Genomic DNA, 12,330 nt, shown 5'->3' on the forward strand with positions numbered 1-12,330 from the left:
AAGGGAGAGAGCAGTGCAGGTTGCTGGCGGTGTGTTCAAAGTAAGGAGTTCGGGGAGGGGCTGAGGGGTGTGATTTGGCGGAGGACCATCTCGACAGGAGCACGACTCACACAATGATGAACGCCTCGAGAGAAGGGAGGACAAGAAAAATGAACGGACGTCTGTCCAAGGGAGTTGTAGGAGCGATAAGATAAAAATAATGGGCGTTATTCGTGGTACGGTGGTTTCGCAGGCCAGCAGTGCGTTTCCCGACCTAGGGATGCGGAGATCTCTTGATCAGCGGCGGGTGGTTGAATCAGAGGGCAACAAACGGCACCTACAGCTAACCCTACGCCCTCGAATCGAGAGCGGCGGGGAGGGGTTAAGAATAAAGGGGGGAACGAGCGAAGCGCCGCAACGACAGGAATAAGGAAAACAACTACAACGACGAAAAGGAAAAATAATTGTTGTACAGACGACTATTGACGAGCGCAGAGAGGAAAGGAGGGAGGGGAGGAAGAGAGAGAGAGGAAGAGTCGTGGGAGGAGGAGAGGAGGGGAAGAGAGGAGGCGGCGGCGGCTGGGAGGATTAATCGCCCGGGGCGGGGAGTTCAAAAAGACTCGACTTTTTTTTTTTTCTTTTTTCTTTTTTTGGAGAAAGAAAAAAAAATTAAGTGAGAAAGTGGGCGTTTAGGATGAAGGATGATGATGGTGATGTACATTGGCCCTGGACCGAGCTTTTCAAGATCTGCTGCCCTGGCCATCAAACCATCGCATCGCAACAGGCGTATCTTCCAGAAATGGTCATGTTTGACTTCTTTGGGCGTCCAAGGGTGTCATTGAGCATTGGAGTACCGTTCTTTTACACACCCCCTCTTCCTACGCGAAGAATAGCTCGATGAGCTGTCTGGTTTTTGGATGAGCAATCAACAAACCCTCCGGACGATCATCTTGCTGAATCTCTTAGCAGACCGGCCGGTGATTGGATCTGGGCATCTCCATTCCAGTTCAAGGCGACTGTGTTACTCCTAGGTTTGTTGGGGGCCAGCAATGATTATTCCGACGTAAAAAAAGTGTCACTACCAACACTATAATACTAATAATACTCCTACTAAGAATGTCTATTTCAATTCTTGACTCACCATCACAGCTCATCGCATCTATTGACTGGCCAGTGCAAGGGGCGTTGGTGTGCTGTTCGAGAGCGTGCCTCTGCAAGCCCTTTTCTGCATCGAGTGGAGAAGGCCAAAATTACTAGAAGATGTGACAGCGGATCATTCTAGCCACCGCACGTACCTGGATCATGAGTCCAATTTGCTTTTTTCTTTTCCTGTTTCGTTTCCGTCGCTTTCTGTGGTTCTGTTATCATGACGAAATCAGAATTGATCCGCGAATAGCGTCCGTGCTGAGGTGCAAGTCATCGCTTGGTCTTTTTGAAATCCTTCTTTGTGTGAGACTAGCGTTGGAGTCGAGTTTCAATTAAGATGGCTGGGATGGCGACCAAAATAACAACCTCAACCATAGATGAGAGACAGATAATGTTCATGGATTCCACGCGTGTTCCATATGGTTCGCGACGGGTCTTTCTTCCTTCTTTGTTCTTTTTTGGGGTCGATGTGGTCGGAGGTTGGGATGTGCCAGGGATCCCGAGGTGATCAATTACGGTTGATCCATGGTCACCATGAGAAGCCATGATTTCAATATCAACTCAGTCATCTCAATTATGCTCAATACAATCACTGTAACTCCAGTTTACAGGAACTGAAAAGATTAATGTCTGTGATAAGATACGATGAGAACAGACCTCTGAAGAAAGACGTCAGTCAGGCTCCAAGCCTGTAAGCCTTAATTCAGATGATTAAAGATGACTGGTGCGGCGCCAGAGAAGCGGTGAACAACCCACCAGGGAACAAGCCAGTGCTGATCCGTCGCTTGGGAAGTGGAGTTTTGGCATCCTTTAGCAATTAATCAATTTTATCACTTCAATCTTTCCATTCTTCCCCCTGAACCACTGGATGTCGGGCATGCCAGTGGAGAGACTGGCTGCATCCAACGAACCGCAGTAGGGCTCAGGGGAAACAGAGCCCAATCACCGTGGGCCACCTTTCTAGTTGGGCACGATCTGATCATCTCCTGTCATCATTCTCTAGTCTTTGAGTCTTGGGGTATTCTACTGTCGTGGATAATTATCGCGACAATATATCTCACATCCCAGATGATGCTCTGAAGACTTGTCTGATAGTGACTGATGCTCTTATCGCGTCACGAGTTCGAGTGGTAAGCAGGTCATGTGACGCTCTCCACGAAGCAATGGAAGCTTTCATGCCCGACGGCCAGCGTGCATCTCCCACTTAGTCTATCGGAGCAATGCATCAACTACCTGCGCAGTGCATACATATCCGTATCCTGCTGTGATTAGCTGGTCCCAACTAGCTTAGCCGATCCCTTTGTGACTCGTCAAATCGTCATCTCTCAGGAAACTCCAGACTCGAGAGTCGAGGACGTTTTGCCCCCCTCCCCAGCGTCTATCCCCATTAATTCTCCCCGCGCTCACTTGCTGCATCTGCAACGCTGTCCTCCACTGTCAATGACTCAATCATCGTTGCATAGTTGATTCTTCAAATCCCGTCGGTTCATCTATGCCTGTCATCAAACATGTGCAGTCTGGTGTAATCGAAGTATGACTTGCTCCGTTGGTCTCTCTTGGATCGCAACTGCCAGTATGATTGGTCTGTATGGCCATAAAAGCCAATTCGGGTCAGCGCATTCGGTATTCCACGTGATGATATTGTTCAACATCCACTGTGCGAACTCTTAAGTACTGATCTTCGAGTCCTTGAATCGTGCTTGGAGAATTTGGTCACCTCATTTCTTTTTCACTCCCCATTGTTCATCGTATCTGGCCATCGAATGAAATTCTTCGACCTGGATCATTGATTCCTGATGGATGCCAGGTGGCAACAGACTTTGAAAATTGCGGTCAGAGATATTCCACCGCCACAGGCACCATGTTCCTTCGACATCCTCCCCCGCATGAAAACATGAGACATCGGCGCTATTGACGTTCCAAACGGCAGCCTCGGGAACTATCTTGAGCGTACAACGCGCTCGGGACCAGTGATGGATGCATAATCGCTGCTCCTCACTCTAGTGTGCCTGTTTCAATGATCGGAAAGCACAATAATCTGAGATATCCAAGGCGTTGTTGCCCAACCCCGCAGGAATCCATTCGTTCCGACTCGAATCGAATCGAACAAAGTATGGAACAGAAGAGGGGATCTCGGGATGCGACGCTGGGGCCATTCAATTCTTTGCGTATCGTGGAGACCAACCCGCACGGTATTGGGCCCTTGGGTGTTTCGAGAATGATACATAAGGTGGCTTCTGTTTTGTTCGTGCGTTGGATTGGACCCACTGGTGAGTAAATTGGGCTAGACTGCTTCTGACTACCTGCAGTTATCTCAATTGATACCAGTACGTCAAAAGATACTAAAATTTGTAGTGCTATGGCGGCATAGCTCATTTAACGTCCTCGCAGGCTCATCCCCAACTTGCCGCTTTTTTTTTATTGCGTTGATTCTCGAGGATCCACTTTGGATGGATTACGTATCTCATGCCTTGCGGCGATAGCTGCAGACAGAACAACCCTGCACTGACCGAACGTGGCAGAAGCATTCAGGAGTATTTTCATTTCCAAAAACATGGGTTACCAATTGGAATCGTGGGGTCGACTTTCCCCGTGGAAACTGCCAGCAAGCTGGACGGGTAAAGCGGCTTATAGAGTACATGCATCGATGCTCGATGAAATGGCACCTGTTACCTTTGCATGGGTGCTCCTTGGATGGGCGGGTGTTCCGAAATACTCACAAACCCTAGCTATCCTGCCCTACCACCGCCTTGCACAATATAGGTACAATCCATTGGGCACCATGCCGAGAACTATTGAGAACGGATTTTTGTGTTGCAAGATGACAACATTCGAAATGCTCTCCTGCAATAATTTCCCAAAAAGGACACACCGTTCCAAACAGCCTCAATATATTGGACGGTTCGGAAAGAAGGGGCTGAGTTGTTATTTTATATTATTCGTGGCCCTGGAATTTTTTCTCTCCAACAATTTGCAGACCGCAATCCAACATGCCATCATAGCTTACACTCCCTTCTGCCCGGTACACTCACCGCATATGTAGAACCCATGTTAGTTGGGACAAGGGGGTACGTGGTGAACTTAAGGTATCCTTTGGCTATTTCCATATTTGGAATGAAGCTATGGGTCATGAGACATGCGATATATCCGTCAGCTGATCTCGAATACATCATGTAATCCAATCTCAGCAGCAGTACAGTGCTTTTATCGATTGAGTATTCTGTACAAGCAGGATATCTATCTGCCTACATTATTTAGATCTTTCATTTATGCTGAATTATGCGCGGTCTCCAAACTACAGTTTGCTTAATATCTCGTTATATTAAAGAATATTATAGGCAGCATGAAGCCCAAAGTAGTCTTATTAACCAGCTATAATATACTAATAACTCCCCGCATTCGATCCCCAGATAAAGCCTAAAGTAAGTTTAAACCAGCAACCTCTTCCATCATCTATCTCCCTCATCCTCCACAATATGATACCATATATCTGATATATAACTGCACAGAAATCACTTGCATAGTGGATGACTCCCTCTCTCCCCCCCACTAAATCAATGTGACTGATCACTGAAAGTCGGGTGAGATCGCTCCGGATTTCTCCAGCAATTCAGATAAAACTGGGCCCTTTCCCCCCACATTCGCCCGTGGGAGTCGAGATTTTCCTTAAACATGAAATGAATTTTTCACCTACATATGGAGTGGCTGCTGAGTGCTTATTCTTGCCTTAATGGAATAGATACGAGTTATCATATAATGTGACTCTTGAACTGAACTGACATATCAGACAGCTTATCTTTATCACATGGGATGCAGTGTTGATCTTTAACTTGGATATTTCCCCGAGATAATGGATTCGACATGGTGTAAAGGATGGATCTCACTTGCTCAGGGAGATTGCAATGTGACTGTGACTGTGAATGACTCTACAGGATCTTCTGGTGTGTGGGTCAGGGTCGTTGATACTGGATGTTCTGGTCTGGTCGAGTCTGGAGCTAAGGATTCCGTCACTTGAATATTTTTTCCCCTGTTCTGCGCACAGTGGTTCTTTTTTCCTTTTTCGTTCTGTGATGATTTATTTATCTTATATAAAACTCCCTGATCAGTTCTTGGAGTCAAATTAATACAATTCTTCAAGATGAATTTGAACCTCACTTTTAGACCCCCGCGATATATCCTCGCCAGCATCCTCTGTTCTTGCAATGGACTCTTATTCGGGTACGAACCAACGCCCTCAACCCATAAAACTTCATTAACAAAACCAGAATGGACACCGGAATTATCGGCCCCGTCACCGTGATGAAACCCTTCGTAGCGCAATTCGGCAGTCAATCCGCAGCCGTGCACGGATTGATCGTCTCCTCGATCCTCATCCCCGCCGCGATATCCTCCTTCTTCGCGGGCTTTCTGGCTGATAAGTTTGGGAGACCGAGGGGGATTAGTATTGGGGTGTTGATTTTTGGGATCGGGGCTGCGATTGAGGCGGCCGCGGTGCATCTTGCTATGTTTATTGTTGGGAGGTGTGTTGAGGGGATTGGGGAGGGGTTGTTTTTGGGGACTTTGGTGGTGTATGGTCACCCTGGACTCTACGGATTCTGGATTGATGAAGCTGATTATGGATCTCTAGGTATATTTGTGAGATCTCGCCCACTAGCAATCGGGGCGCATTAACGACAGGTCCTCAATTGCTCATCACGCTTGGTTTGGTTGTTGGTTTCTTTACCTGTTATGGATGCGCGAGGATTCAGTCATCGCTTGCATGGCGCACGCCTTTCATTCTTCTCGCCGGTCTATCCGGTGTTTTCTCGATGTGTTCGCTTCTCTGGCTCACCCCGTCACCGCGATGGTTGACGCTCCATGGCCGTCATGCCGAAGCTGCAGAGACATGGGACTTGCTGGGTGTTGGTCAGGCTGAGCGTGAAAAGGTGGAGATAGAACAGACTAGAGAGGAGACTCAGACTGAGTCTACAGTTACTGGGCCGTCTGATGATGCGCCCAAAAAGCATGACTTTTTTGAAGTCTTCTCTCGGGATGTTCGAGCACGCACTGCGCTTGCATTGTTTCTGATGGCGATGCAGCAGCTGAGTGGAATTGATGGAGTTCTCTACGTATGCTATCACCTTCACGTCTATATAAACACTGCTAACATGAACAGTACGCCCCCCTCCTCTTCGAACAAGCTGGCCTCGCCTCCTCCGACGCAAGTTTCTTCGCCTCAGGCGTCTCAGCCATCGTCATCTTCGCCGTAACCATCCCAGCCCTCATCTGGGCCGACAAATGGGGCCGTCGCCACAGCATCATCTACGGCGGCATCGGCCTAAGCATCACAATGTTCCTCATCGGCGCCCTCTACGCCGGAAAAACCGTACACAGCACCACCGGCCCCGGTCGCTGGGTCGTCATCGTCTCTATCTACATCTTCGCCGTCATCTACTCCCTCAGCTGGGCGGTGGGTATCAAGATCTACGCAGCGGAAATCCAACCGCAGCGTACGCGCGCGTCTGCAACGAGTCTGGCGCATGGGAGTAACTGGGCTGCTAACTTTTTTGTGGCGCTCATGACGCCAATTCTGCTTTCGAAGAGTAGTTTTGGGGCTTATTTTCTCTTTGCCGGGTGTGCGCTTGTTACGGCTTGTGTTTGTGTGTTTTTTATGCCTGAGACTAAGGGGAGATCATTGGGTGAGATTGAGGAAGCGTTCCGATTGAAAGGGCCAAGTTCGAAAGGCTTTCTTACGACTATCCGACCGGTTCGGGAATGTGAGGAATAGTAACGGATAGAATTTTATGTTGAAACTATATGTGTTGCATCATTCTGCGTCATATATTCCCTATTGTGGAAGCTTGATCTTCATCGAGATATTCACCCTATACCAAGCCCAGAACTGTGTTCATGCTACACATTGTAGCAAAATGACCATAAGCAGTGTTCCAAACCGGGTCAGCCGAACCTTTTCCAGCTTGCAAGCACTACGTATTGATGCGCACAATGTTCTTAACGAACTCAGTCACAGCAACTACAACGGAAACCAATATATTCTCGTCCAGGAACTACCTGAGGATATATGTACCCTTCTCGACACGGACAGAAATGCCCTCGATGGAATCTCCTTCAGATTCTCATTCAGAGACAGAACAGGATTGATCAAACTCATACCCACATATAATCATCACACCTGTATAGCAAACTTCATCCACCAGCTTACTTTTGCAATGATCACTGCCGGCTATCCATTTAACGATATCCAATGGGCAGGCAACACTACGTTTCAACCTACAAGCAGTGAAGGCAAGCAGCCAGACAACTGTTTTCTGCCTCCCAGTCGGCAAGGATACGGGGGTCAACCGGGTTGGCCTACTATGGTACTTGAGGCTGCTGTTTCCGAGTCACTTCCTCAGTTGCGTGAGGAGGTCAAGTGGTGGTTTGAGAATTCAGAGGGCGCTGTGCGGATTGTGTTGCTGTTGGGTGTTGAACAGGCTGAGAGGACAGTGTTTCTGGAGAAATGGGAGCAGTCTGAAGTCTATCAGAGTCCATATATGGCCCAGCAGGTTAAGATAACTCCTTCGACTGCTGATGAAGCTTCGCTTTGTCTTTCTTTTGCTGCTTTGTTTGATCGAGCGCCTGGACTTGCAGAGAGAGATGTTGTCCTTGACACGCAGGGTCTTGTCAGAATTGCTGCCAATCTTTAATCCACTCCTATATAGCCTCATTTGCTTCTCCCAGATAGTGTGTATATCTGAATATTATTGCTCTTCTGGCTCCTCGATAGAATATAGATATAGAGCTAACCCCTTCCGGTTAGCTTGATATTGTAAACTTTTTACGTGCTAACCCCCTTTGGATAGCTAGCCTGCTTATGTAACCACCCCTCCGCCGAGGATCCAATCTTTCCCCTCGCCGATAAAAAGAAATTGTCCTCCGCGACTGGATGGGAATGTCATCGATCGCATCCCCTCTTTGTTAAACTCAGCCAGCCTGCGATTCCATATCTGCAGCTGCTCCCTTCCCACTGGCAATGCCTCCTCGTAGGAAGCCCAATCCTGCCGCAGCGAGGTCTGCACGGCCTGCAGAGGTATGACTAAAAAAAAGTTTCTCCGCATGGCTTTGTCCTATATCGAACGGTGTGCTGATTTTGAATCATTGTGTTATAGGCCGCAGACCCTGCTTCGAAAGGAAAGCGTCCTTCCCAGTCCAAGCCTTCTGCAGCTCCAGCACAGTCGACCCCGGCGGAGCCCGAACACCAGCATGACCATGACCATAACCGGGCCGATGAGGAATCGCCGCAATCTTCCTATCGCCATCGAGACCCCTTCGATGCGCTCCTGGAGCCCTTTTACTACAACAAATCGTTGACCGACCCCATCGATACCGCCAAGGATAAGTGGAATCTGTTGCCGGCGTTTTTGAAAGTGAAAGGATTGGTCAAACAGCACATCGATTCGTACAACTACTTTGTCGAAGTCCAGTTAAAGAAGATCGTCGAGTCGAGTTCCACCATTCGCAGCGATGTCGACCATAACTTCTACATTAAGTTTACCGATATCTACGTTGGTACTCCGCGACGTGCAGATGAGCAGCAGGATGCCGGGTTCGACATTGAGTCTACGGTGACGCCACAGGAGTGTAGACTTCGTGATACGACATATGCCGCTCCGATCTTGGTCAACTTTGAATATGTGCGTGGCCGTCAAAGGGTTATCAAAAAGGGTGTGGCGATCGGCAGAATGCCTGTTATGCTTCGGAGTTCGAAATGTGTGCTCTCCAACAAGACGCCCTCAGAGATGAGTGTGTTGAATGAGTGTCCTCTGGATCCTGGTGGTTATTTCATTGTGAATGGAACGGAGAAGGTTATTCTCGTCCAGGAGCAGTTGAGCAAGAACAGAATTATCGTTGAAACGGATCCCAAGAAGGAAATTGTTCAGGCATCGGTTACCAGGTGAGGATATAATCTTGTTTTCCATGGAGCAATAGCTAACGCGATTATAGTTCTTCTAATGAGCGCAAGTCTAAGAGTTACATCGTTTGGAAAAAGGAGAAGCTCTACGTCAAACACAACGTGCTGAACGAAGATATCCCCATTGTTGTGCTCCTAAGAGCAATGGGTATTCACACTGACAAGGAGATGATGCTTCTTGTCGCGGGTATCGATGAAGTTTACCAAGACGATTTTGCCATCAACTTTGAGGAAGCTATTAAGCTCGGCATCTCCACCCAGCAGCAGGCCCTTGACTGGATTGGCACGCGCATTAAGATCAACCGTGGCAAGCAGCAGGCTTACCGCAGAACTCACGTGCAGGAGGCAGTCGAAGCCATTGCTTCAGTCATTATCTCTCATATTGAAGTTAAGAACATGAACTTCCGACCAAAGGCAATCTACGTTGCACACATGGCTCGCCGTGTTTTGATGGCCAAGAATGATTCCTCCCTGGTCGATGACCGTGATTATCTCGGAAACAAGCGACTGGAATTGGCTGGTCAGATGTTGGCCTTGCTATTTGAAGATCTGTTCAAGAAGTTCTGCTTCGACATCAAGATGAACATTGACAAGGTGCTGAACAAACGCAACCGGACAGAGGCCTTCGATGCCTGGAGTGTTATGAGTATGCATGGTAATCACATTACCCAGGGTATGAATCGTGCCATATCGACAGGTAACTGGAGTTTGAAGCGTTTCCGTATGGAACGTGCTGGTGTTACTCACGTTCTCAGTCGACTGAGTTATATTGCGGCGCTGGGTATGATGACCCGTATTAGCAGTCAGTTCGAAAAGACCAGAAAGGTCAGTGGTCCCAGAGCTCTGCAGCCGTCCCAATTCGGTATGCTTTGTCTGGCAGATACCCCAGAAGGTGAAGCATGTGGTCTGGTCAAGAACTTGGCACTTATGACACATATCACAACCAACGACGAAGAGGGCCCCGTCAAGAATTTGATCTTCATGTTGGGAGCGGAAGACATTGCAACCTTGGGTGGAAAGGAACTTTATGGCCCTGGAAGCTACACAATCTCGATTAACGGTACACCGATCGCGTTCACACGACGTCCCAAGTTCTTCCTCGACTCGTTCCGAAAACTCCGTCGGATGGGTAGAATTTCCGAGTTTGTCAGTATCTACATTAACCACCACCAGCGCGCAGTGCATATCGCCACAGACGATGGACGTATTTGCAGACCGCTCATTATTGTCGAGGGCGGCAAGTCCCGGGTCAAACAACATCACCTTGAGAAGCTACGTGAAGGAAAGATGGAGTTCGACGATTTCCTTGCCCAGGGACTGGTGGAATATCTTGATGTAAACGAGGAGAATGACTCATACATTTCTATCTATGAAAAGGACATCAACGAGGCAACGACCCATCTGGAAATTGAACCGTTCACTGTCCTTGGAGCTGTCGCCGGTTTGATCCCTTACCCGCACCACAACCAGTCACCGCGTAACACCTACCAATGTGCTATGGGTAAACAAGCGATTGGTGCAATCGCTTCAAATCAATTCCTTCGCATTGATTCTATCCTCTACCTCATGGTGTATCCACAGAAGCCTTTGGTCAAGTCGCGTACGATCGAGTTGACCAAGTACGACCAGCTCCCGGCCGGTCAAAACGCAATGGTCGCGGTCATGAGTTACTCTGGTTACGATATCGAGGATGCTCTGGTCTTGAACAAGGGCTCCGTCGATCGTGGTTTTGGACGTTGCCAGGTGTTCCGAAAATATGTCACAAACTTGAAGAGCTATTCCAACGGTACCAAGGACAGATTGAATGCTCCTACGTACGAGAATGACGCTCCCATCAGAAAGCATGCTCTCCTTGAGAGTGACGGTTTGGCGTCTGTAGGAGAACAAGTCAATGCGGGTGAAGTCTACATCAACAAAACCACCCCCGACCAAACCAATGCCTCGTTTGGCTCGGACGCGAACCGGCCTATCTCATACCTCCCCACACCCATGACTTATAAGCTCCCTGATCCATCCTACATCGACAAGGTTATGATGTCTGTGACAGAGGGAGAGAACCAACTGATCAAGGTGCTCACTCGTCAAACCCGTCGACCAGAAGTCGGAGACAAGTTCTCTTCCCGTCACGGACAAAAGGGTGTCGTTGGAATCATCGCCGAGCAATCAGACATGCCCTTCACCGACCAGGGTATCAACCCCGACATCATCATGAACCCCCACGGTTTCCCCTCTCGTATGACAGTCGGAAAGATGCTGGAACTTGTGGCCGGAAAATCCGGTGTGCTTGCCGGTCATCACGGTTACGGTACCTGTTTCGGCGGCACCCCCGTCGAAGAGACATCCCGAATCTTGATCGAAAAGGGCTTCAGCTACGGTGGAAAGGAGTACCTCACCTCCGGTATCACCGGTGAACCGCTCCCCTTCTACGTCTTCACAGGACCAATCTACTATCAGAAACTCAAGCACATGGTTCAGGACAAGATGCACTCTCGTGCCCGCGGTCCCCGCGCCATCCTCACCCGTCAACCTACCGAGGGTCGATCCCGAGACGGTGGTCTCCGTCTAGGAGAGATGGAACGTGACTGTCTCATCGCCTACGGTACCAGTCAGCTCCTCCTCGAGCGACTCATGGTCTCGTCCGATCGTCACGAGATCGATGTCTGCGAACAGTGCGGTTTCATGGGTTACCTGAACTGGTGCCAGCGATGCAAGTCCTCACGACATGTCGTCAAGATGGTCATCCCGTACGCTGCTAAGCTTCTCATCCAAGAACTCATGAGTATGAACGTCACCGCTAGATTGAAGCTTGAGGATGAGTTCCCCGAGACGAGGGGTAGGTAGTGTGTTTGCTTGCCTTGCTACTCGGCTACCATTTACAAGGGATTAAAAAAAAGGGAGGAAGAACAAGAAAATGGCTTGATACTTATGAGATTTATGTTTGTGCATTACAGAAAGAAAAAGAAAAGTCGGGCGCTTGGGTCTTTGTGTTGTTTTTCATCTGCTGCTGTACATATCGTTTGCATGCATAGCGCGCGGCGACTTGGTTTTACGCTGTTATGGTTACTTGGATAGAAAATCAGAGATTTGTTGATTTTTTCATCGGTTTATTCACTAGTACTCCCTTCTATCTACTATTTACTATTTTATATACTACATTGTAGGGATTCTACTAAACCCATTGTATATCTGGTTTGAATTACTCCCCTGGACACAACTGATTATCTAAGGCTAAATAAACGCGGACAATAGAAACA

General features: G+C 48.4%; 4 protein-coding genes across 4 annotated transcripts; 3 read left to right on the forward strand and 1 right to left on the reverse strand.

Annotated features, from left to right (window-relative positions):
* Positions 1 to 953: 953 nt before the first annotated feature.
* Positions 954 to 2,123, reverse strand: ASPWEDRAFT_37683 (uncharacterized protein). Its single transcript, XM_040834738.1, has one exon. It carries the CDS (start codon positions 1,669 to 1,671, stop codon positions 1,435 to 1,437), a length of 237 nt encoding a protein of 78 aa, XP_040693502.1. The 5' UTR covers positions 1,672 to 2,123; the 3' UTR covers positions 954 to 1,434.
* A 3,140-nt stretch (positions 2,124 to 5,263) lies between these two features.
* On the forward strand, positions 5,264 to 7,146 carry ASPWEDRAFT_151294 (putative MFS sugar transporter; the record flags this gene model as incomplete). The annotated part of the gene is made up of 4 exons (XM_040829599.1): positions 5,264 to 5,343; positions 5,391 to 5,693; positions 5,753 to 6,233; positions 6,281 to 7,146. 4 exons carry the CDS (start codon positions 5,264 to 5,266, stop codon positions 6,890 to 6,892), a joined length of 1,476 nt encoding a protein of 491 aa, XP_040693503.1. The 3' UTR covers positions 6,893 to 7,146.
* On the forward strand, positions 7,035 to 7,811 carry ASPWEDRAFT_169653 (uncharacterized protein; the record flags this gene model as incomplete). The annotated part of the gene is made up of 1 exon (XM_040830497.1): positions 7,035 to 7,811. One exon carries the CDS (start codon positions 7,035 to 7,037, stop codon positions 7,809 to 7,811), a length of 777 nt encoding a protein of 258 aa, XP_040693504.1.
* A 241-nt stretch (positions 7,812 to 8,052) lies between these two features.
* ASPWEDRAFT_181191 (DNA-directed RNA polymerase III core subunit RET1) lies at positions 8,053 to 12,198 on the forward strand. Its single transcript, XM_040831867.1, has 3 exons — positions 8,053 to 8,194; positions 8,274 to 9,058; positions 9,109 to 12,198. The coding sequence occupies exons 1-3, from the start codon at positions 8,138 to 8,140 to the stop codon at positions 11,915 to 11,917; spliced, it is 3,651 nt and encodes a 1,216-aa protein (XP_040693505.1). The 5' UTR covers positions 8,053 to 8,137; the 3' UTR covers positions 11,918 to 12,198.
* The last annotated feature ends 132 nt before the right edge of the window (positions 12,199 to 12,330 follow it).

Source organism: Aspergillus wentii (genome assembly GCF_001890725.1).
Source record: "Aspergillus wentii DTO 134E9 unplaced genomic scaffold ASPWEscaffold_2, whole genome shotgun sequence".
Taxonomy (NCBI): Eukaryota; Fungi; Ascomycota; class Eurotiomycetes; order Eurotiales; family Aspergillaceae; genus Aspergillus; species Aspergillus wentii.